Below are 26,300 nucleotides of genomic sequence, written 5' to 3'. Positions count from 1 at the left end.
TTTTTTGTTTGATTAATTATGGTAGAGTTGTTTATGGCAAAGATTTGTATGGGATTGAATAAGAAGTTAATCTTTTGAATATATTTAGAAGAATTTTTTTTCCTGTTTACAATGGATCGATAAACTCTCTCGTCGAAAAAAATTGTAAATCACAATGATGTGAAAGAGAATACAAATAATGCACGATTTGTAACTAACAATGATCATAGCTATACTGAAAGGATGGTTTTTATTTAATTCAGTTGTCATTTCTTTACGAATCAATTTCCATTTGCTTTTACCAATCAAACATGAAAGGATTACCACACATTCATTTTGATTAAACTAATCTAAACTCAACTTATCCAAAGTTATCCATTTTTCCCATTGACAACCAAACAAGCACTCAGAAACCCAGCCTACACTGTTCATTTTATCCCTTAAACAAGTACATGTCATGTCATGTCATGAGTTGAGTTTGTACTTTATGGAGGTAGTCAGTAGTGGAGGGCTTTGTCCTATCAATTAGTGGTGATGTTCATGCGCGGATATCCTTCTTATTCTCTTTCTCTTTCAAGGCCGGAAAGTGGTGTGAATTAATGGACCCCTTTTTTTGCAGTACCATAACAATGGACCATATACTGCTCCTATGAGGTTGGAAAACATGCTAACCTAAATTAATAAACAATAGAGTTTTTACTCAAATTTCATACTCATACTGCTTAATGTTTATTGCTTCCATAAGATTGCTGTCGGTTTGAGGATTTATGATATTGGACCATTGTATTTTGTATCTTTCAGCTATGGTGCGTCATATACTCTATCCAAAGGCATGCTCTGATTTACTGAACTGAACTAATTGAAACTAAACTGAACTGAACTAATTGAAACTAAACTGAACTGAGTTGAACTGATTGTAGATGAACTGAACTGAAACTAAACTGAATAGAACAGACCCTAAGTGGGAGAATGGGATGACATCCTGACATTTTAATGAACATGAAAAAGTGTCACACTTCAATTAAGTCATTAGAATAACATAAGCTTCGAAAATAACTTTGATACAAGTGCTTGTTATTCGAGTTTTGCACGATTAAACTAAATTGTAGTATGGAATAATGGATTCAGTTACAAGTATATCAAAATTCACAAACTATAAATATTCTATATTTATTAGTACACTTGTTTTTATTATATATAAAATGTAGAGTCAAATAGTTGAGTGAGGGGTAATGTAAGAGAATTCTCCATTCCCAAACACAAGTGTATGATGAGACTCGAATTGGTAACCTCAATCACAATTACAAGGTAAATTCCCCACTATTTCTACCAAGCTTGCTTGGCTTATGTATTTACAATAGTAAAAGTGTCTAATTAGTAATTAATGTATTTGTGCACCATAGGAAAAAAAAAAAAAAAAAAAAAAAAAATCGAGACAAATTATGTTAACAGCAGCAAAGGTACAGGGAATTATACATTTATACATACAGTGGCCATCAAATGGAAGTCTGAATGGCGTTACAGTAAGAAAATGCAAACGGCCAGCTGACTTCTTGATGAACAAGAGCTAAGGGAGCACCACCATTAGTTCTCACAACTTAATCCTCAAAAGTCATGCATATGATCTAGAAGGTAGTTAGCTGTGAGCTCTTCATTTTTGTTGCAAGCAAAATACGCCTCTAATACAGTTGACCGATCAAAACCCATAGCTTCAAGCTGCACACAGTAGGGAATGACAACATAACTCAAAATTGTTATTTGCTAAAACCTCTCACAATCACAATGGTCTTTTTCCCACCACCACACAACTGAGGTAAGCAATGTAGTGCAATATGATGTATTGATGTAGAGTCTTCTCTTCCCATTGTTACTAATTTCAGGTGAGTTTGCAAGTTTAAAAAGATCAAAAAATTCACATATAAGTATATATCATCTGAATAGAGCAGGTTTGTCCTGAACCATGTCTGCTGAACAATTAACATGTTAAACCACACTTTCCCAACCACAAATTAAAATAAAAAAGTAAGAAAAATGAAAACCCGTCAATGGAGTAGAAAGACATTTAATTTAATTTATCCATATCTGAAATACACTGAGATTTACTGGTACAGTGAGTAATCAGAAAAGGCAGATAATTAGATTTTCAAACAATTGTATCAAACAGTGGAGCCAGGATTACTGGATATATGCTTTGGTACATGCTGGTTTAAGCAAAGTCATAACCACCCAAATATATTAATTTGCAATTGATCCAACATCCTTACATAACAAAGATTGCATGATATAATGAGCAAGCGGATAGTATATCATTCTGTCCTTCGGAATAATCTAAACTCAGGAGGAAAAACAGAAGGCCGTTGAGGACTTACCCGTTCTATGGCTGTATGCTCCCCAGCAGTAACTTGCACAGCCTGAGGCATTGCAGTGGCAAATAGCTCAAGTATATTCCTGAACGGGGTCAATATGCAACAAGATGATTAATTGGTCAGGGAGAGGTGGATAGCTATCGCAGGATGGCTAAAAACATATGTATGCTGACTGCCAGAATATTCAGATATCTAATGACAGGCTCAAAATCTTTACCCTTTTTCGACTCCAATAGGCTCATTTAACAATCGGTGGAATTCAGTCTCATGCTCTTGAATAAGTTTCATCACGTTTGGATTATGTTTACCAAACTCTTGAAGCATGGGCTGTCATGAAGAAAGAAAATGAGAGCAAACAAGATACAGTAAGAGCCAAAGAGATTGATGAATAGTGCATGACAGATAAACAAGATCTTAACAACCTCAAATCATGGGGAACAAAGTACCTGCAAAACCTGCGGGTTAGCTTGCACCATGGCTCGCAAGGCTTGAAACTGCAGAGAAAATTTTTAATTAGAGTAAGCTGTCCAACTCTCCATTTCTCAGAGCTCCAATCTACTCTAGCGTAAAGGTGATTGAGTTTTATCAAAGCACAAGTAGACAACATACTTGTTCACTGTTACGCAGAAAATCCAGGGCACCAGAGGGAGCAGCACTGGAACCCACAGTAGGAAGGCCCTGCTTCCAAATACAAATTTAGACCAACGCAATTCTCCAAAGTACTGCAGCAACAGTCATCACCCATTGCATACCTGAGGAAAGGTATTTAAAGGACCTGCATTAGGTCTACCAGATAGCACTGATGCTGGTCGTCTGGGTTGTTGAGTAACAGATGAAGTATTTGTACGCTGCCGAGTCCCAATGGACTGAACAAGAGACGGCTTTTCAGATTTCTCAGGAATACCCTATAGCATTAAGAATATCAGCATTTCATAAGAAATAATAACTGACAGATCTACTCCAACAAGCAAATAGTTCATTGAGTATGACTTAAAAATTGTTAACTAACAACTACACATCTGAGTGAAAGATGAAGTGTGGATCGTAACTCACAGAATAAAGATATTCAACAGCTATCTCAGGATTATTGGATGCAGCACGAAGGGCATGTACAACAGTGTCTCTGTCCCAAATTCCTCCACCCATATCAAGTATGTGCTGGATTGTATTCTCGTGTTCATTTCCAACAACAAGATTTGAAGCTGCCTGACCACCAACATCAGATTCTGGCCTGCTTTATAATTACATTTCAGAAAGAATCCAAGCCTAACAATAGTTTGAATTTAACCTGATAGGAGTCAACACATATAATCTCTTGAGTTTGGCAAATAAAAACAGAGTACAGTCAGTACACACTCACACAGAAGATATACTAGGAGCTGGCACTGAAGTAGGCATAGGTGCAGGGCTGCCAAATGTACAAACATTATACCATAAGAATTCAAACATCCAACCAGAATTTCTTGAAAACAAAGCAGCATAGAATAGCAGAACTCACAGAGATGCATTAGTTGCAGTAATTGGAGGTTTAGTAGATGCCTCAACACCAGGACTTGCAGGAGCCTTAAAGGTGAACAAATATCAGTTGTAATCGGACTATTGCTTTCAAAATATTAGCTGGCAATTATTACAATATCACAATTAATACAGTAACTTCTACAATTGACAACATACGAAATAACAAGATCAAAGAAATATAGACAAGGCTGGAAACCATGATAAAAAAAAAAGCATCGAATATCAAATATGTAGCATACAGACTGTTCCTTGATTTTCATATAAATTGGTAGGAATGTATGGCACTTATGAGATAACAACAGCTTATACAACCAAACTAAGGGTAAAAGCTGAGACTTTGTAACCTTCAGAAGTAGGTTGTGCTAACTACTAAAACTTGATTCCATAACCAATCATTCATGCATTAACCCAAACCATCTACCAATGACTACTAAAATGCCAGAATCCTAAAGCCCAGTGATTTGTAGCCAAAGATACAAAATTAAAAATTTCCACTTCTATGTAGCTAATTTCAAAATCTACTTAGGATTAAGAAAACCAAATTGTGCTAGATCTAATTGAAGTAATCCAAGTGGAGATATGGAATTATTCTTCATTGAAATAGGACTTCAACTCTTCAAGTGTCTGCCTCAAGTCTCCTTCTCAGCCACAGTTATAGATTAGGATTTTCAATCAAAAACCACCCTAAACGAGAGGTCTATTCTCATAACCACACCTTACTAAATAAAAATTAATATAAACCACCTATAAAAATTATATGAAGTATTCTATAGGTCACCCTCCATCATAAGGTTTCTAGATAACCAATTAAGAACCCTTATTTAACACAAAAAATAAGATACGAACAAAGCAATAAGTGACCTTTGTTTTGTGATATATGTTCATGTCAGAGCCATTAAGATGGATATATGATTGGCTGGGGATTTAATGCCAATGGAAGATATTCATAGCATGATAGTGTTGAGTTCAATCAATAAAGTAATTTAAATAAGTTAAATAAGATCAGGATCTAATAATTAATAGTTAATTATTTTAATGGTAAGAATTATTTAATAGTTGATTAGTTGGTTAGTGGTGAAGGTGGCTTTGAGATTATAATCAAAGACTTAGAGGAGCTTTGGGTTTTTTAGCTTAAAATTCTATAGATTATCTTACTTAAACAGTCAAGAGGAAGTGCCATGGTGCATGGTATATGCAGACATGCAGTAACATAGTTTTTAAGTTCCAATAGCTTTAAACTCTTTTTTTTTTTTTTTTTTTTTTTTTTAAAAAAAGAGCTAATATTAACAGTTTTTAACAATACAAAGGTATGATATTATATTTTAAACTCTCCAATCCCTTTCTCACAAAATGGGTTTTACTTGTTGTTGCTGCAACTGAACTGTACAGAAAACCATTGCCCGCTGCTGTTGAGACAACCCCCTTCCACCATCAATTGTAACATTGTACAAAAATTTGAAACATAAGTCATGGACATTGTAAAGCTGTTCTTACCTCAGCTGTCATAGCTGCTGCTGCCACAGAACTATCCCCAGCCAAACTCTTACTCTGAAAACACTCATTTATTCAGCATCAATGAAAATGCATATCAAATACAGACTATGAAATTGCTAACTTAACATGCACGTATCACTGGTAAAATGAAAATCCCCTTTTAACGTTATTGCTATAATTTGTCAAAAAATCCTTAACTTCACAAACCCTAATAAAGTATATGAATAAAACAAGTTCAACCCTTTGCATTCATTTCAAATTACTTCTATGTGCTTCTATAATATATTGGAACTTTTACTGAGTCCCCAAGCCCTGCCCCACACCCATGATGTACTTCCTTGCTTTCAGGTATATCTTCTGAAAGAAAGGGTTTTCTCTCGTGTTCAGAGCTTTACACTCTTTCCTCTCAAACAGCGAGGGCCTTAGATGCATTGGTCCCTATGACTTGTTGTAATACCATGGAACTACCCTCCATGCCACTCTCAATCATTTCATAGTCTAAGAAGGAAACATTGCTAAGGCTTTTTCAGAATTCAATGCCAGTGATGCCTATTAATATTTATGTCAATTCAAAAATTAGGTAAGGAACGGAAAATATTTTTAAGTCAATGTAGTGCTCAACAGGGGGGAAAAGCATGAATTGTGGATATGCAACAAAAACTAAGGGCACTAGTATATTCAAACCCTGATGACGTATCACATTGCTCTAAGCCTTTAGCTCAACATCCACCACATTTGAGCTTTAGGCCTAGAGCAAAGAAAATACAGATGAAGTATTTGTAACCCAAGGCATTTCAGCTTGCTCAAGAATACCGTATAACATTAAGTATACTAGCAAGATCCTAATTAAAACCAAGTGATGAAAAAAATTGTGGACTCCAACCAGCAGAAACACTGGGAATCCTCAAGGAGACAAGAATCCTTTGACTGCAACTACACAACTAAGCAAAAGATGTAAGGATCTTAACTCACAGATTTTAGATACTCAGCAGCTCTCTCTGGGTTATTAGATGAAACACGAAGTGCGCGTACAACTGCGTCTCTATCCCAAATTCCTCCACCGATATCAATTACATGCTGGATTGTATTCTCAATGTCATTTCCAGCATCAAGACTTATAGCTGCCTGTCCACTGACATCAGATTCTGACCTGCATCAACATAAAGTTTCAGAAAAAATCCGAGCCAATAGATAATTTGAATCCAAACTAATAGGAGTCACCAGAATCTCCTTTAGATATAGCAATTTAAATGAAACTAGACACTCACACAGAAGATGAAATAATGGGAGTTGGCACTGATGTAGGCACACAGATGCAGGGCTGTAAATTAAGCAGATGTACCATTAGAAAACAGAATTCCTGCCAAAAGTGCCTAAAGAACTAAAAAGCATCGAAATGCAAAACTCACAGAGCATCAATAGGCACAGTGGTTGGAGGTGTAGTAGATGCCTCAATAGGAGACTTGGGTGTTGCAGGAACCTAAAGGTAAAGAATAATGATTGTAAAAGAGAAAATCGCTTTCATGTAATTTCGCTAGAAAAATGATTTTCAAATCATAAATTCAGTCAACAAATACAATGACAGGATCAAAAGAATCAATGGACATTGGACAAGGTTGACAACTATGATACAAAAAATCAGGTATTGACTATGGAGTATATCACATACAGAGGGTCTTCTGCAGTTCTGTATGCAGTTAGAACTAGTATTATTGTCGTGCACCTAAGAAACAAAGGAGTAAAACTTTTCAACTACACTGTGTGTAAAATGTTGAGAGTTTGAGACTTCATAGCCATCAACTAAAGGTTGTGCTGAATCATGTCAACATCAACCAATGACTATTCAAACACCAGAATTTTCAATCCTAGCACTTTGCAGCAATAGATACAAAATGAAGGATGTCTACTTCAAAGTCGCTCAATCAAAATATAGATTTTATAGCTCTGTACGCAAAATAGGCAAAGTATTTAGAAATCACATTCTTGATCTTCAAAGGTGCACTCATTTAGGCGTAAACATTTTCCAGAGTATTCTAATAGAACTACAAAATCTATTTTTTGACATAGATGACCAAATTATCCTAGATGAGATTTCTGTAACCTCGGGACGGGAATTAAGGACAGTATTATAACAAGGTTTCACCAAGCATTTTAACTTAAGTGTGTAATGATTAGCCTAGTGGAAAAAAAATGATGATCTAAAAATGGTATTTTTGAAATTACAAAAAATTAAGACACAAATGTCATATTGTCATGTATTTGAGAGACTGGATGTTTTTCCAAAGACAACTTAAATTTAGCTAAAATTACTTCTCAGATATTCTCAATGCCTTCTCTTCCTATCCTCCTCTCATTATATAGGCATCCTGAGTCCCCCGTCCCTCTAATTTATTTCCTGCCCTTTTCTTCAGGCTTCCTAACTGATTTACTGAGCATTCCTCATCATAATTTCCTCCTCTTAGTCATAGTTGTGAATAAACTTACTGAAACGATCCAAGGGGAAATACCAGAGTGTATGCACTTAGAAAATAACACAGTTTTGGTAAATGTGAATTAAAAATCCATCAATGATAAGTAAGATGTTAAGAGAGAAATTTTAAATCCAAGGTTTGAAGTGGAGTAGAATACAAAAAAGTATGGATATGTTTGTTTGAGATCATGGGACAGGAGCTACATATAAAGCAGAGAGCATTTTAATATATGGAGCCAATCAATTATTCAAAAGTTTTTTATAAAGAAGAAGCACCTTGGAAGTTCTCTACAATAAGAAAAAACAATTAAAACCAAGAGATTAAATCATGTGATAATTAGGCCAATGAAGCTAGTTCAAGCCTATAACATAAAGAGGTGTTAAAAAGTGATTAGTACTTGTATGTTCCCAATAACTTATACAACAACTACTGAATAATTTAAAGAATTGCAGACAAACTTCATATTGTTTGATTGATTCACTTAGGTTAAGGTGTTGTGTCTTAATTAAACAAGTAATTAGGAGCAATTAGTCACTCGGTATAGAGGAAAGTATAGCAGCCCGGTTAGGGCTTGCTTCGCCTGGCGGGGCGCGAGTGGAAGGGAAGGACGGCAAGTTCGCCACCAAGCATGGCCACCGCCGTCCGGCCAGGCACGAGGGCAGCGAAGCAGAATAACAGGGTTTTTGCCCAGTCGGGCCTTCACCGCCTTACAGGGCGCGAGAAGCCATTTCTGAGATTTGGGTTTCACTGCCCGGTAGGATGGCAGGGGGGGGGGCGAGTGAGGGTCCAAGTTCGTCAACAGATTTGCCCGGTCGGGTGGTTGCTGACCTCGTCAGGCGCAGGTGGTGCCTTGGGCTGATTTGACGGTTATTTCTTCATCGTTGCTTATTTATTGCAGCTATTATATATATGTTCAAAGAACATATGATGAAAAAAAATATTCAAGGAAAGTCCGTTTGTTTTCTTCTTCTTGAAATCTTTTGCAAACCCCAATTATCATCATCTAGGTTGCACAGAAACGGATACGGGGACAAAAACGTGTATGGATATGGGGACGGGATACGGAAAAATCAAAATTTCAAAAAACGGGTACGGCAAGGATACAGCAAAAAATAAATCAGAAAAATATAAATCTGTAAAATTATTTGGGAAAAAAAAAAGTACAAACCTATTTACACTAATGTCCGCTACAATCAATTGAAAGAAAAAAAAAATCAAATAAACAGATAGCCATTAAAAATTAAAAATAAAACCAAAACTAAAATAAAAACTGAGTATTGCTAAGGTCGAAGAGAGAGAATAAAAAATTAGAACTGTAGAAATAGATTTAGAATATAAAGTAGATAGAAGTTTCGCAGTCTCCGATGTTGGGGTGGGTCGCCGGTGGTTTCTGGCAAGGAATCGTGGCCTTATGAGGTCGCAGCACGTGGTCGCCGACAAGGAATAAAGGAATCTCGGCCTCTTAATTTCTAGGGTTTTTGAGAAATCAACCTCAAGTAAATTGGGGGATTTTTTTTAAAGAAATTGGCAAGGCTTGTAGTGGGGACGTCGAAATAGAATAGGATCCGTCCCTGAGACGTTTCCGGAGCTCCTCCCAGCCGTCCCCAAAATAGCTTTCTGTACCACATTTCAAGGGTACTCCTTGGGGACGTATTTGGGCCGTACCCGATACGTCCCCGGTACGGTAAACGGCTACACTTTGGCGTACCCGTGCATCCTTGATCATCATCATAATCACTCAAATTTTGCTTACATTAGATTACACGTGCATCCTTGATCATCATCATAATCACTCAAATTTTGCTTACATTAGATTACAAACACACTACACACTGTTGTGATTGTCTTCATTGTCGTGATACCTGATGTATATATTAAAGTCGAAGTATTACTTTGAGAAAGTGATTTTGTTCACGCCTTGAAATGTTAAATTTGCCCGATTTCGTTACATTTTTGTGACCCGGTAAACCAATTTCCCAATAATCCAAAGTAATAATTTCCTACAAAGATGGCAACGGTGAAAGAATTGACATCAAATTTCAAAAGATGGACAAGTTTAAAGGAGTGGATTTTCAAAGATGGTAGAAAAAAAGATGCATTTTTTGTTAACATACTTGGAGTGGCATATATTCTCACATCCTCGAAGCCAACGAAGGAAGAAAATGAGACATTGGAGGCTGATGTGTCTAATTTATATAGTATTTTACCCCCGTCCCTTGGTCATAATTAGTAGTGTTCTTGGCTCTTTAGAGCCACTTTTATTACTAATTGGTGTTTTCTAGTGTTTTTGTAGTTTTGCTTGAGTTTTGTAGGAAATTGCACTTTTGGAGCGTTTTCCCGGGTTTTCATGGAGCAACTACGGACATTAGAAGAACACGATCGTTTTTGAAGCCAAGGTCGGCTAGAGTTATCAAGCCGGTGATTAAGGGCTCGGCATATGTGATACCGGGGCATTTGGACCAAGTATTCAATACCCGAAGAGGAAATCCGGATTAAGCCGAAGAATCAAGCCCAATCGAAGTCCAAGCCTCGAGGTGAAGCCGGGCCCGATCGGGCAAGCTTACGCCTGATCGGGCGGACGCGCAGTCAAGTGTTGCTAGCAAGGCGCACCCGATCGGGTAAGCATTGGCTCGATCGGGCTCAGCCGCTTAGAAGAAAATACGAAGAAAAAGGCGGGCCCGATCGGGTGGCCCTTCGCCCGATCGGGCGCGTGTTTCTGAGAGACCTGATTTGCCGAATTCTTAGTTTCTAATTAGGATTGTTTTAGAGTTGGTTTAAGTACGATTTTAGTACTTGATTTTTGTTTACCTTCTTTTTTAGACTTTCTCTCTCTACTTAGATTATTTTCTCTCTCTAGAATTCTCTCAAACTTTTACTCTTGATCTTGACTCAACTTTGTAGTTCCATTGATTTTGGTAACGATTTCTTCTCTATTAATTTCAGCAATTTTATTCCTTTATTCTCTTATGCCTTATTTAATTGCTTTATTTAGTTTAGATTTAATTATGTGTGAGTAGTTTTATTTCTAGAGTTTATGGGGATCCAATAAATAATATGAAGGGGTAATTTATAATTATTGATTGTCAATGCTTAATTATTTTCCTATTGATTGATTTAATGCTATGCAATTAGATTAGGCCTGGTTTAATTGTATGAGTTTAGCAATATTGATTCGAGATTAGAGAGATGAGAATTAATGTTTAGGCTTAGTTTCAATAGGCGGATTAATTTATAAATAGTTAAGTCGAGATTCGAGAGATGAGATTTAATGCCGGTAAATTAACTCTGTGATTGTAATACGTAGCGAAAACCCTTTAATGCATTGATGGTTGATTATTATGTTTTACCCTGGAATATTGTTTATTGGTGAACCTATGCCCTAGGCTTTTATTTCATTGAATTCCCTCTTACTTTAATTCCTTCCTACTCTTACTCTTAGTAGTTTAGTTACCCTTATAATAATAATTTGGTTACTTGATAATTTAGATTATTTTGATTAATTAGGAATAAATTAACTTGTTTCCCTGTGGTTCGACCCTTCTTCCCTATCTACATAGTTAGTGGATTTAGGTATTATTTTTTATTGGGGGATTGTCAAATTTTGGCGCCGTTGCCGGAATAACGGTTTTAATTTTATTTTCTGATTATTTTTGTAGTCTAGATTATCCCCTCTTGTCTTAGAGAGGCAATTCTCATATTTGTCTTTTAGTTCTTTGTTTATGCTCACGTGTTCCACATCGGGTTACATTCCATTCGATCCTGAGATTGAGCGCTCGTTCCATAGACAAAAGAATCTCTATAGACATATCCTGGCGGGTTCAGAGGAAGACAATAATCGAAGAGACCCTCCAACTGATTCCAGTGACTCAGATTTTCCTTCAGATCCAGAATCAGTGACGGCGGTACCTAAGAAGCTCAATGATTACTCGCAGCCAAAGCTCACAGATTTTCCACACCTTACTCCCACTCCGCCCCTTGATGGAGTGCAATTTGAAATCAAACCCCAATTTATCACAATGATAGAGAGAAAGAGTTACCATATGTACAAGATCATCTCCCCCCAAGCCAAATCAAGCAATGCCCTTATTGACTTGGGGGTGTAGCTAAAAGTAGCTACTCCTAATCATCAACCTCAACCTCATCCATCCTCTGATAGCCACCTCCATAGCTAGAGGCGGCACCACCATGGCTCGTACCAACGCCACCTTAACCCAAACAACCTGCAAAGTAGTTAGGATCTACATTCCCCCCATCCTACCAAAAGGAGCATCAGCCCCATAACCATGGACCGAAAAATAGTACACGTAAGTACCATAGGCTCCCGAGGTCGAATACCTCCTTGGGGGTATTGGAACTAGTCGGGAACAAGAGACTCGGGGGGAATAGCCCCTCAGCGTGCATAATCATCGTACATGGGGTATAAACCCCTGCCGAGGTTCCTCTCCACATACCCAACCCTCCTATCTAGAGAACCTACTCTAGAGTCCAGGTTTTGCACCATACCCTCTACTCTCCCCTGGACCCTCTCAATCCTGTCAAGTTGGCTTCTAAAAGCTGAAAAGTCATATGGGGCATGAGGGTCAATGTTGTAATCAACGGAGGAGGTAGGGATGTCATATGTGTAGGGTTGGGGTGGTGGTTGGAATTGAGGTGATGGTGTATGGTGAGCCGCTTGAGCCTCTCCTTGACCGTCTAACTCAAAAGTGTATGAAGGCTTTCCCTTCTCAAATTTGGTCAAGGTAGGGTTGGGTAGCTTAAAAGTTTGGTCTCTCCTACACGACTCTCAGTGGACTATCCACCATGTCTCACCTCCCATGGGTTGAACCCAGTTAAGGCCTCCTAGGTAAGCTAGATCCATAAGGGTAGAATCCTCTACTTTCTTATGGCCGGTCGGGGTCCAACGTAGATGTTTTACCGCTATGTGGGTAACCAACCCCTCAAAATAGATATGTGCCCTAGACCTACCCCCTTCGGCCGCCCTTTGGAAGTGTTGGGCTATCTTATGCGATATGTTCAATTTTTCGGCACTAGGGATCATGTAGGAGGCCAACAACTCAAGCTCATCCCTCCTAACATTAGCCGGCTCGTGCCTCCCAAAGATTGTGAGGCCGACAAACCGTTGCCAAAACTTTGGGACGGGATGTTGAAGGTTAGTTAAACCCTCCCCGGTGAGTCTTCTATAGACCACGGCAATGTGGTCTTGAGAGGGTTCAATGGGTTTATCCGATTTTAGCTCAAACAATTTTCCAAATTCTTTTAAAGTCAAACCCACATCATTGTTAAGCAATCGGAATTGAACATGAGTAATCAAAGCATTAGTTTTAATCACATTGAAACTAGAAATAAATTCCAAAGTCAAATAATCATAAGTGTCATAATGCATTTGAAAAAAGCCACTCATTCCAATACCCTTGAATAATTTTTCTACCGGTTTATCAAGTCCTAATCTAGACAAAGTAGGGTGATGAACAAAGCGTGTAGAAATTATCTGCCTCTCAATGAGGTTAAGCATCCTAGTTCTTTGCTCGGTTGAGGTGATTACTACTTCGTTCCATCCCGGAATTTGGAGTTCCGGGTCAACCATTGGTTGTTGTTGTTGCCTCGAACTCTCACCCCTTTGTTGCCTTGATCTTTTGAAAGCAAGTGTAAAATGTAGGATTTTGAAGCTTTCTCTCTCTTAGGGTTTTGAGAAATCTTGAGAGAAAATAGGCACGCAACTGCAATGTCCAGAACAGCTTATTTCGCCCGATCAGGCGAGGCTCTCCCAATCGGGCGTGCCTATTTTCAGCCGTGCCTTTTTCTTTCTTTTTCTCCTCCCTTCTTTTCTTTTCCTCCTTATTTCATCTTCTTCATTCACACTTTCTCTCTCTAAAACCTCCATTTTCATACCTTCAACCTCACTTTTTTTCCAAGATCTCCTCAATTTCATCCATCAAAACCCAAGAATTTTTACATATTCTTCATCCTTTCACCTTCCTCTACATTCTCCACTAAATTTCTACCACTTTCTCTCGAGATTTCTCAAAACCCTAAGAGAGAAAAAGCTTCAAAATCCTACATTTTACACTCAAATGGCTTCCAAAAGATCAAGGCAACAAAGGGGTGAGAGTTCGAGGTAACAACTACAACCAATGGTTGACCCGAAACTCCAAATTCCGGGATGGAACGAAGTGGTAATCACCTCAACCGAGCAAAGAACTAGGATGCTTAACCTCATTGAGAGACAGGTAATTTCTACACGCTTTGTTCATCACCCTACTTTGTCTAGATTAGGACTTGATAAACCGATAGAAAAATTATTCAAAGGTATTGGAATGAGTGGCTTTTTTCAAATGCATTATGACACTTATGATTATTTGATTTTAGAATTTATTTCTAGTTTCAATGTGATTAAAACTAAAGCTTTGATTACTCATGTTCAATTCTGATTGCTTAACAATGATGTGGGTTTGACTTTGAAAGAATTTGGAAAAATGTTTGAGCTAAAATCGGATAAACCCATTGAACCCTCTCAAGACCACATTGTCGTGGTCTATAGAAGACTTACCGGGGAGGGTTTAACTAACCTTAAACATCCCGTCCCAAAGTTTTGGCAACGGTTTGTCGGTCTCACAATCTTTGGGAGGCACGAGCCGGCTAATGTTAGGAGGGATGAGCTTGAGTTGTTGGCCTCCTACATGATCCCTAGTGCCGAATAATTGAACATACCGCATAGGATAGCCCAACACTTCCAAAGGGCGGCCAATGCGGCTGAGGGGGGTAGGTCTAGGGCACCTATCTATTTTGGGGGGTTGGTTACCCACATAGCGGTAAAACATCTAGGTTAGACCCCAACCGACCATAGGAAAGTAAAGGGTTCTACCCTTATGGATCTAGCTTACCTAGGAGGCCTTAACTGGGTTCAACCCATGGGAGGTGAGACATGGTGGATAGTCCACCGAGAGTCGGGTAGGAGAGACCAAGATTTTAAGCTACCCAACCCCATCTTGACCAAATTTGAGAAGGGAAAGCTTTCATACACTTTTGAGTTAGACGGTCAAGGAGAGGCTCAAGCGGCTCACCATACACAACCACCCCACCCATCACCTCAATCCAACCACCACCCCAACCCTACACATATGACATCCCTACCTCCTCCGTTGATTACAACATTGACCCCCATGCCCCATATGACTTTAAGGTTTTTAGGAGCCAACTTGACAGGATTGAGAGGGGGCAGGGGAGAGTAAAGGGTATGGTGCAAAACCTGGACTCTAGAGTAGGTTCTCTAGATAGGAGGGTTGGGTATGTGGAGAGGAACCTCGGGAAGGGTTTATACCCCATGTACGATGATTATGCACGCCGAGGGGCTATTCCCCCAGGCTCTTGTTCCCGACTGGTTCCAATACCCCCAAGGAGGGTATTCGACCCCCAAAGCCTATGGTACTTACGTGGATTATTCTTCGGCCCATGGTTATGGGGCCAATGCTCCTTTTGGTGGGATGGGGGGGGGGATGTAGGTGGTTCGGGTCATGGTGGCGTTGGTACGAGCCATGGTGGTGCCGACTCTAGCTATGGAGGTGGCTATCAGAGGATGATGATTAGGAGTAGCTACTCCTAGCTACACCCCCAAGTCAATGAGGGCATTGTTTGATTTGGCTTGGGGGAGATGATCTTGTGCATATGGTAACTTTTTCTCTCTTTTCTCTATTTATCGCTTTCTAGTATAGATTTAATTGCTTTCTAGTGTAGTTTTTATTGCTTTCCTATTTGAAAATTACATAAAAATTGAAAAATAAAAAAAAAATCCAAAAATACGTTCCAATGAATTGTAAATCATACTTCCCTGTGTCCCATACTTGAAAAAATATTGTTTTGATTCATGGTATATGATAATGAGCTTTGTGAATTTGTTGATCATGATTTGAAGTTTAATTGTTCGGATGCCTAAACATGCGTCAATTTTGCCAACCGTTTGTGAAAATAGTGCTTGACTAGTTGACTTGATTAGGAATTGTATGACAGTTCCTGGTGTGTCAAGGAATTTGATTATTGGTTTGCAACTATTAGTAATGTTTGTATGGCTCAATATTATGCACATTGAGGAGGACGAAAGCTTTTAAGTAGCCTTCAGACGATATTAGATACATTTGTTCCCTTCTTGCTACCCATGTTGTTACTTGTGCCCTTTTTATTGATTATTTAGCCACATTACAAGTCTATATGAGCCCCATTGGTTACTAGTCCCAAGCTTGGCTTGGGGAGCTATTAGTTGGTGAGGTGAGGGAGTTGTGATGTGCACTTTATTTGCACAATGTGGGAATAAAAGAAGAGTGATTGTTCTTTTGATATTGTGATTGGAAAAATTTTGATAGTTTGTGTTTCAAAGTTAAAATTTCCAATGTGAGATAAAAAGGAAAAAAAAAGAGCAAAGAAAAAAATTGTTTCAAATGTTCTATGTGAATGTTGCTCAAGAAAAAAAAGAAAAAAAATTCATGAAAAAAAAAGTTCAAGTTTGAAAAAAAAAAGAAAGAAAAGAAAAAGAATGAGTTCAAAGTTTGTTTTAATTCACTCGAATTCTTTATTATCATATTTTTGTGAGTGAATGTGTAAGTGTTGGGATTATTGTTATGTATGGGATTGTTTGGTGAACTTTTGTGGAGTTAAGTTGTAATTGGAGATGATTTGGTCATTACTTGTTTTTGACCTCTGGTTTTGTTAAGATATGGCTCCCTTAAGCATGGCTTTTCTCTCACATTTTCCTAAATTTATCCTACCCTTTACCCTAGCCTTACGTTACAAGCTTTATAGACCTTCCGAACGTTGTGCATAGAGTTGTATGAATGTGAAAGTGTTTATCTATGCAAGTTATGATTTGCCGAATTCTTAGTTTCTAATTAGGATTGTTTTAGAGTTGGTTTAAGTACGATTTTAGTACTTGATTTTTGTTTACCTTCTTTTTTAGACTTTCTCTCTCTACTTAGATTATTTTCTCTCTCTAGAATTCTCTCAACTTTTACTCTTGATCTTGACTCAACTTTGTAGTTCCATTGATTTTGGTAACGATTTCTTCTCTATTAATTTCAGCAATTTTATTCCTTTATTCTCTTATGCCTTATTTAATTACTTTATTTAGTTTAGATTTAATTATGTGTGAGTAGTTTTATTTCTAGGGTTTATGGGGATCCAATAAATAATATGAAGGGGTAATTTATAATTATTGATTGTCAATGCTTAATTATTTTCCTATTAATTGATTTAATGCTATGCAATTAGATTAGGCCTGGTTTAATTGTATGAGTTTAGCAATATTGATTCGAGATTCGAGAGATGAGAATTGATGTTTAGGCTTAGTTTCAATAGGCAGACTAATTTATAAATGGTTAAGTCGAGATTCGATAGATGAGATTTAATATCGGTAAATTAACTCTGTGATTGTAATACGTAGCGAAAACCCTTTATGATCTGATTAATTGATGCATTGATGGTTTATTGTTATGTTTTACCCTGGATGTTTATTGGTGAACCTATGCCCTAGACTTTTATTTCATTGAATTCCCTCTTACTTTAATTCCTTCCTACTCTTACTCTTAGTAGTTTAGTTACCCTTATAATAATAATTTGGTTACTTGATAATTTAGATTATTTTGATTAATTAGGAATAAATTAACTTGTTTCCTTGTGGTTCGACCCTTCTTCCCTATCTACATAGTTAGTGGATTTAGGTATTATTTTTTATTGGGTGATTACGACTTTAGCCTGTTAGAGGCTACTAGGAAACGGAACAAGTGGGAGAATGATGACTACATTTGTCGTGGGCACATCCTTAATGGTATGTCAAATGAATTGTTTGATATTTATTTGTTTTATGATCCCGCTAAAATGCTTTAAGAAGACTTAGAGTCTAAAATATGGTCGAGGATACATCTAGCAAGAAAATCCTTGATAATAAATTTAACAATTATAAGTTTGTTGACAGTAGTCTAGTCATGGAACAATTTCATGAGGTTCAAAGGATTTTAGGGAATCTTAGGTAACATGATATTAATCTTGATGAGACCATTATAATGTCATCTATAATGGACAAATTACCTTCCTCTTGGAAAGACTTCAAACAAAAAGGCAAAGTGGTGATGGCTAAAATCACGTGCTTGTTGGGTTTGTGGAAAACCCGGCCATTTTAAGAAGGATTGTACAATCTGGAAGAAGAAATTTAGCAAGAAAAGGTCTCAAGGTGGGAAAGGCGATGCTAACCAATCCCAAGACAAACAAGGTAACTCTTGTGCACAAATTTCATTTAATTCATTTATGGATTATGTGTGTATTATTTCTGAAATCAATTATGTACAGGGTGATTGTTCGTGGTTTATCGATTCGGGCTCATCAAGGCATGTTTGCAAGGATAGATCATTATTCACAGAGAGATCGATGATGGAGAGATTCTCTATATGGGCAACGACTCTACCGCTAAGTTGCTAGGCAAGGGACAAGTTGAGCAAGTCTTTAGCTCGGGCAAATCTATTATTCTAAGAGATGTGTTGTTTGCTCCCGAACTTAGGAGAAATCTTGTATCCGGTGCGATCTGAAACCGATTAGGGATTAAAAATGGTTTTTGAATCGAATAAATTTAATTTGTCTAAAAGTGGTCAATCTGTAGGACTTGGATATTTGTGTGAATGACTTGGATACAATTCTTCTCAATGGCATTTAAGACTTAGTCATGTTAATTATAAAAAGTTATATTTTATGTCAAGCATGATTTGATACCCATGTTTGATCCATAGATAGAGAAGTGCAAGACATGCATGTTAACAAAAATCACAAGGAAACCAATTCCTAATGTCGTTGAGAAAAATACTTCATTGCTTGATTTAGTGCATAGTGACTTTATGATTTTCACAACATACCTTCTTTGGGGAATAAGAAATATTTGGTCCTTATTAATGATTTTTCAAAGTTGTGCTATGTTTATTTGTTATTCTCTAAAGATGAAGCCCTAGACAAATTTAAAATCTATAAAAGTGAAGTAGAATTGCAAACTAATGGAAAAAATAAAAAGTTAAGAACCGATAAAGAAGGTTAATGCTATGATCCAAGTTATTTCCAATCAGGGGGCGTAGAAGGGGGTGTGCAAGAAGTTCTCTGGCACAGGGCCCCAATTTTCAGAGGGCCCAATTTTATTTTCAATCAATCAATCAATCAATCAAAGCCTTAATCCCAAAAGTGGGGTCGGCTAACATGAACCAAATTTGATTATTCCGTGTAGTCATCAACATAAATCTTTCTCCTCCATCCCTTACGATCCAAAACTTCATCCTCACGTAAATCCATGCACTTCATATCCTTCCTCACTCCTTCCAACCAAGTCATCTTTGGTCTCCCTCTTCCTCGTTTAATCCCTCCATGGTCCCACTCTTCCACTCTTCGCACCGGTGCACCCTCGGGTCTCCGTCTTACATGTCCAAACCAACGCAGACGATTTTCCCTTAATTTATCTACAATGCCCGCCACACCTACTTTCTTGCGAATAACCTCATTTCTGATTCTATCTCTTAAAGTGTTTCCACACATCCACCTTAACATGCGCATTTCCGTAACCTCCATCTTTTTAATATGCTCTTTCTTAGAAGCCCAACATTCTGTACCATAGAGCAACACTGGTCTTATGGCAGTCCTGTAGAATTTTCCCTTCAACTTTAAGGGAATGTTGCGGTCGCATAGCACTCCCGTGGCCGCTCTCCATTTAAGCCACCCTGACTTAATCCTGTGGGTCACGTCTTGATCAATGTCACCATTCTTCTGGATGATCGACCCTAGGTACTTAAAACATTCACTCATGGTCAAATCCTTTCCATCCAAACTCACCACTTCATTGCTTGTCCCCCTCTGAGTGCCAAAACGACATACCAAATATTCAGTCTTACTCCGACTTAGCTTAAACCCTCTAGATTCCAACCTTTGCCTCCATTGCTCCAACTTGACATTAACCCCATCCTTAGTCTCATCCACCAAAACGATATCATCTGCGAACAGCATACACCATGGAACCTCATCTTGAATTGGTCTAGTTAATTCGTCTAGAACCGTTGCAAAAAGAAAAGGGCTTAATGCAGACCCTTGATGCAATCCGATTGTAATAGGGAAATCTTTTGTCAACCCTCCGCATGTCCTCACATTTGTTGACACATCCCGATACATATCCTTAACTAGGTCTACATACCTTCGTGGGATACCTTTCTTCAACATTGCCCACCAAAGTATCTCTCTTGGCACCTTGTCATATGCCTTCTCTAAATCAATAAAGACCATATGAAGATCTTTCTTCTTTACCCTATAAAACTCCATCATTTGTCTTATCAAATGGATTGCCTCCATAGTAGATCTCCCAGGCATAAAACCAAATTGGTTATCTGAAATGCTTGTGCATGCCCTCAACCTTTGTTCAATCACCCTTTCCCACAACTTCATAGTATGGCTCATAAGCTTAATTCCTCGATAGTTAGAACAATCTTGAGCGTCTCCTTTGTTTTTATAAACCGGGACCAAGGTGCTCTTCCTCCAATCTTGTGGGATCCTTGTAGCCGTCCATATCTTGTTGAAAAGGTTTGTTAACCAATCAATACCAATCTTACCCAAACACCTCCACACCTCTATCGGTACCCCATCAGGGCCAACCGCCTTCTTAGGTTTCATCTTCCTCAGTGCAATCTCCACCTCTACTCTCCTAATCCTTCGCACATACTCCATGTTGATTTCTTCATCACTCATAGAGGTATCTCCTATCACAACTCCATTACTTCCATTAAATAATTCATCGAAGTACCCCTTCCACCTGTCCTTGATGCCCTCCTCTTGCACTAGGGCCCAATTTTATTTTATTTTATTATTATTATTTTTTGGTAATAAAAGCTGATTTTTTTTTAAGGTAGTAAAACTTTAAAAGCTGATATTTTTCTACAGTTTTACATTTAGGTTTAGAAATTAATTAAGTCAATTAATGCATTATTCTCATGCCTAGTTATTTTCCAATTCCTATGCATATTTCATCTCCCTTATTCAAGTTTCCATTTCCTCAACTTTCAATATTCTTCCATCAATATTCCAATTAAATTTTCAAAATTACCAAATTTAAAGCAAACTAGAAAAAAAAAAAAAAATTCTATTTCTCCATTGACGTAAGATAGACATGTAAAGAACAATAATTATTAGGAATACTACAAACCCTCATATAACAATATACTCAAATTGCTTTGTGAATTGTTTATTTAAGACTTTGAGTGATTTCGATAACTTCATAGACTTTCTTGCTTATTCATCCGTCGTTTGATTTACGGTAAGGTAATTTTCTTATTTTAGCATTGTCAACTAGTTTCTTTTTTTTTTTCTTTTAAATATACTACGACTCTATGAGTATCTATTGCAAATAATGTGTATTACTTGTCGCTTCGATTAGTAAAAAAAAAATGCATATTACCTAAATGTAAGTACCTCATTAAAAATTATAAATTATAAATTTGTATAATTTTGAAATTAAGGGCCCATTTTTTATTTTAGAACAGGGCCCCTAAAATCAATGAGACGGCCTTGTTTCCAATCTATAGGTTTAGTACATGAAACTACCGCGGCATAACACCACAACAAAATGGTGTAGCGAAAAAGAAATAGGACACTAGAAGAAATGGTTAATTCTATGTTGTCTTATTCGGGTTTAAGTAATGGATTTTAGGGTGAAGCCATTAAATCGTGTTCCCATGAAAGGGAAGGATGTTACCCCACATGAGCTATGGTATAAAAAGAAATCAAACTTGAGTCATCTCAAAATTTGGGGTTGTAGGGCAATTGTAAAAGCGTCGAACGTAAAAAGTTAGGTGAAAGAGGAATGGAATGCATTTTTATAGGATATGCGGAACATAGCAAATCCTATAGTTTCTATGTAATACAGCAAAATGACTTTTGGTCGGTTCATACCACCATAGAGTCTAGGGATGCATCGTTTGATGAAAGTAGATTTTCTTTAACTCCTAGACCAAAGGATATAACTCCAAATATCGAAACTCAAAGTTTTGATCAACTTTTAATTGATCGATGACCAAACTCATTTAGAGGTGGCCCCTACATCATTATCACAACCTAGGAAAAGTAAAAGGGCAAGGAAAGGAAAATCCTTTGGCCCCGATTTTTATGTGTATTTGGTTGAAGGATCAAAGGATGAAGTTTGAACACAACATACATACATTTTTAATGTAGAAGATGATCCTTTAATTTATGAATAGGCTATAAAGTCTCGGGATGCTCCATTTTGGAAAGAAGCAATTAATGATGAGATGGAATCCATCATGGGAAACAATACTTGGGTGTTAGCTAATTTACCACCTAACTTAAACCAATAAGGTGCAAATGGATCTTCAAAAAGAAATTGAGGATTGATGGAACTGTTGAAAAGTTCAAAGCCCGGTTAGTGGCACAAGGTTTTACACAAAAGTCTGCCTGGTATTGATTGATTATCTAATACATATGCACCGGTAGCTAGAATCTCAGCAATTATATTGTTGATTGCACTTGCGGCAATCAAAAATCTAGTTGATCCAACAAACGGATGTCAAGAGAGCGTTCTTGAATGGAGATTTGGAGGAAAATGTTTATATGCGACAAACAGAAAGGTTTGTTGTGGAAGGCCAAGAGGCAAAAGTTTGCAAGTCAATTAAATCACTAAGGCAAAAACAAGAACATAAGCAACGGCATCAAAAAGTTTGATGAGGTTGTGTTGTCTAATGGTTTTTAATTGAAGAATTCAGACAAATATGTATACAGAAAATTTGATGACAACGGTGAAGGTGTCGTAATTTATCTATGATGACATGTTGATCCTTGGAACAAATTTGTTACAAGTTGAAATGACAAAATCCTTCCTTAGATCTCATATAAGAGAAGCATATATAATCTTGGGCATAAGAATAAGGCGAGACAAAAGAAAGTTGATCTTCTCACATCTAATTACATTGAAAAAGTGCTCAAGAAATTCATTGTTAGTGAAAGTTCGACCTTTCCATATTCAGCTCCTATGGATCCTAGCAAAAATTTGATACCTAATAAAGGTAATGCGGTTTCACAAATGGAATATGCTAGAGTTATAGGATGTTTGATGTATGTCATTACAAATACTAGGCCAGATATCGCAGTTGGTTAATTAAGCAGGTTCACTAGTAATCCTAGTATGCTACATTGGCAAGCAGTTCATCGTTTGTTGAAGTACTTAGAAAACCATGGATTATGGTTTGAGCAATAGTGGATATCCTCCGAGTTCAAGGATATTCGAATGCAAGTTGGAACTCAAATAGAGATCATTCATTCACAAGTGGATGAGTATTCCTATATGGGGGAGGCGTCATTTCATGGGCATCTAGAGGCAAACTTGCATTATGAATTCTAGAATGACATTGGAGTTCATAGCATTACATTCCGCTGGTAAAGAAGCGGAATGCATAAGGGATTTAATTCATGAGATTCCTTTGTTACAAAAGCTAATATCCCCAATTGTGATACATTACAGTAATAATGCTACTTTGGCTAAGGCATATAAACAAGTGTATAATGATAAGTCAAGGCATATTGGAGTATGGCATAATTACATCCAAGGGCTTATCAAGAATAGTGTGATCACTATTGATCATGTTCAAACAAATTTCAATCTAGCCGATTGTTTTATCAAGGCGTTGGCGGGAGATGTGAACAATAGGATGGCAATCAATTTGGGAATGGAGCCCTAAATAATTACCAATGAGGGAGTCTTAACTTAACGCCCGATAAGACGTTGGGCCTTAAGTTCAATAAGATTAACTTTCTTATTTGGTAATTCGAAACTTGTTTAATCATCAAAGGTAAAGTTCCGATTTTCTATGATAAAAAGAGGTTGTTTTAAACTTAATAGAATTCCAGATATAGTGCTTTAACAATTTGGAAGTCTACTTGTATCAGTATGAAGAAGTTTAGCTGCTTCAAGAAGCTATTGGGGCATAGTTTTGAAGTACTTACGAAAAGATAGGGACACATGGCTTTATTTGTCGAGTGTTAATACGATCAAGTAATTGATCTTGTGTGTGTAATATCTTCATGAATTCAATACGTATTGTTTTTAGTTCAAACGTTTTACGATACCGAAATGGATTCGAATTCTTGGAATGTATATAGCATTAAGTGGGAGTTCAAGTCTGCCGCCTAGCAGGCATGAGAGCAACGAAGCAGAATAGCAGGGCTTTCGCCCAGTAGGCCCTACAGAGCGCGAGAAGCCATTTCTGAGATTTGGGTCTCACCGCCCGGTAAGGTCTCTGCCACCAGACTGGGCGCGTAAGGGTTCAGGATTTTTCACCCCATCTGCCCGGTCGGGCACGGGCGGTGCCTTGGGCTGATTTGACGGTTATTTCTTCATTTTGTTGCTTGTTTATTGCTGATTTGAACATATATGAGAAAACATATTTAAGGAAAGTCAGTTTGTTTTCTTCTTCATGAAACCTTTTGCAAACCCTAATTATCATCATCATAATCACGAAAATTTTGCTTACAAAGCCTTATTACCAAAATGATTTAGGATCGACTAGCGTGAATCGTCATAAGGAACCGTCTGACTATTGGAAAAAGGACATAACAAAATAAACAGTTGAATATGTTTGGAAAAAGGTGTGTAAAGTGAGAAAAAAAAATAGAAAAATGGAAAAGAAAAATCCAAGCTTTCCACTTTTTCCTCCTAAATCTCCAACCTTTATTTTATTCCTCTAAAATCCAACCTTTATACCCCTCCTTCTCTAACAAATCCATTTTACCTTTGAATTTATTTTTTATTTAATTCTCTCAATTTCTTTTCTCACTCCTCCTCTTTCTCTCTCCTCTCTCCTAAAAAATGAAAACAACCTACAACTATCCACCAGTACCACCAATACGCCACCAACACCACCACAACACCGTACCACCAATACACCACCAACACCATTCAACCACCCTCTCACCACCACAACCCATCCTGTAACCACTCTCACCACCACCATGACACGAAATCCCACCATTACCACCCCAAACAACTTGCACCAACACCATAACCTAGTCACCACCACCAAAATCCGAAACCCGAACCCACCCAATTCGCAGTGCAAACAGCTTAAAGTAGTTAGGAGAAATATACACCCAATTGAAGATCTTGAATTCAAATGAAAATTTTGTTTTGGATTTTCTGAAGAATTCGCATTTGAATTTGTATCGATTTTCTTTTTTTTTTTTTTTTTTTTGGGGATTTTTCTATATTGTTTCTATGAATGATGTTGCTTAGGATTATGGTGCTACAATGAATTAGGGTGATGGTGGTTGTTCGGGGATTGTGGTTGGCAAATTGGTGATTGCGAGTGGCAAATTGGTGATTGCGAGTGGCGAATTGGTGATGAGGTGGAGATGGGTCGGTGCTGCGGCTGAAGGTTTAAGGTAGTGGTGATGGTGGTGTGGCTTGTTTGGGCTGAGGAACTGTAACGGTTTGGAGTTGGTGGCTAGGCGGTTTGGAATCGGTGGTTGCGGTTTGCGGGGCTGCTGAAATGGAGGGTGGAAACAGAGTTGGGCGGTGGTGCGAGCTGGGTTGTGGCGGGAAAAACAGGGTGGCTGGCTGGAAAGGGAGGGTAAGGGGAGGATGGTCGCAAAGGGAGGTGGTGAAGAATGGTGGTCGATTTAACGGAGGGTGGCGAGGAATGGTGGCCGGATTTAATGGAGGTGGTGAGGAACAGTGGTGAGGATGGTGGCCGGAAAATCTGATATATATATTTTTTTTGTCTTTTAATTTTTTTTAATTATTTTTGTTTTTTAATAATTAAAAAAAGAATTGACCTATTAATACCTGACACGTGGCATCTAGGGGTGTTCAAATCCGGGTACCCGGGTTTTCGGGTAGTTGTTCATTTGTCCCATGTCCCGACCCGAATATCTCGGGTACCCGGGATCCGGGTACCCGAATTATTCGGATCGGGACATAGGGTACCCGGATTTTTTTTATATTTTTTTTAAAACAACTGTTTACTTAATTTTATGTATTTATGGTTTCAAAAAAAAAAAAATTCTCAAAAAAAATAAAATGTATTTATCCTACTGTAATCTAATGGAGAAAAAAAAAAACTAGGGAAACAAATACACTACGGATACCTTGAATTCCATGAACAATGAAGAATATAGCCATAGACAAACGCAATACCACGAATTCAACGAAATACACTACGGATTTAGTCCAATTACCACAAAATACTATCAATTGGATTACATAAATTCAAATCTACCACAAATTACAAAGAAATTTAAAATACCCCTAAAAATACCATAGATTGAAGGCTTCAGTTGCTTGAAATTGTGTGAACTCAGGATTGAGTCGCTTGAAACCTTGAACTCGTGAAGGCTTGAATGAAGGCTAATCCGTGAAGGCTTGAACTCGCGTGAACCCTAATTTGCAGTCTTTCGAAGTAGAGAGGAA

The 26,300-nt window shown here is 37.7% G+C and overlaps 1 protein-coding gene across 1 annotated transcript in view; it reads right to left on the bottom strand.

The window, feature by feature from the left end:
* Positions 1–1,096: 1,096 nt before the first annotated feature.
* Positions 1,097–26,300, bottom strand: part of LOC145636035 (ubiquitin receptor RAD23d-like) — a 31,272-nt gene continuing 6,068 nt past the window's right edge. The window contains exons 5-15 of the mRNA XM_081687473.1: positions 6,330–6,507; positions 5,358–5,411; positions 3,844–3,908; positions 3,706–3,753; positions 3,399–3,579; positions 3,098–3,250; positions 2,955–3,023; positions 2,792–2,839; positions 2,563–2,672; positions 2,349–2,427; positions 1,097–1,695 (exon numbers count right to left, since the gene is read on the bottom strand). Coding sequence (XP_081543599.1) covers positions 1,585–1,695; positions 2,349–2,427; positions 2,563–2,672; positions 2,792–2,839; positions 2,955–3,023; positions 3,098–3,250; positions 3,399–3,579; positions 3,706–3,753; positions 3,844–3,908; positions 5,358–5,411; positions 6,330–6,507 — 1,096 coding nt within the window. The 3' untranslated portion in view covers positions 1,097–1,584. The remainder of the gene's footprint in view (positions 1,696–2,348; positions 2,428–2,562; positions 2,673–2,791; positions 2,840–2,954; positions 3,024–3,097; positions 3,251–3,398; positions 3,580–3,705; positions 3,754–3,843; positions 3,909–5,357; positions 5,412–6,329; positions 6,508–26,300) is intronic.

Source organism: Chenopodium album, chromosome 1 (genome assembly GCF_948465745.1).
Source record: "Chenopodium album chromosome 1, dcCheAlbu1.1, whole genome shotgun sequence".
Classification (NCBI taxonomy): domain Eukaryota; kingdom Viridiplantae; phylum Streptophyta; class Magnoliopsida; order Caryophyllales; family Amaranthaceae; genus Chenopodium; species Chenopodium album.
Note: the sequence above shows the minus strand (reverse complement) of the source record. Positions and strands in the feature narration are given on the sequence as shown.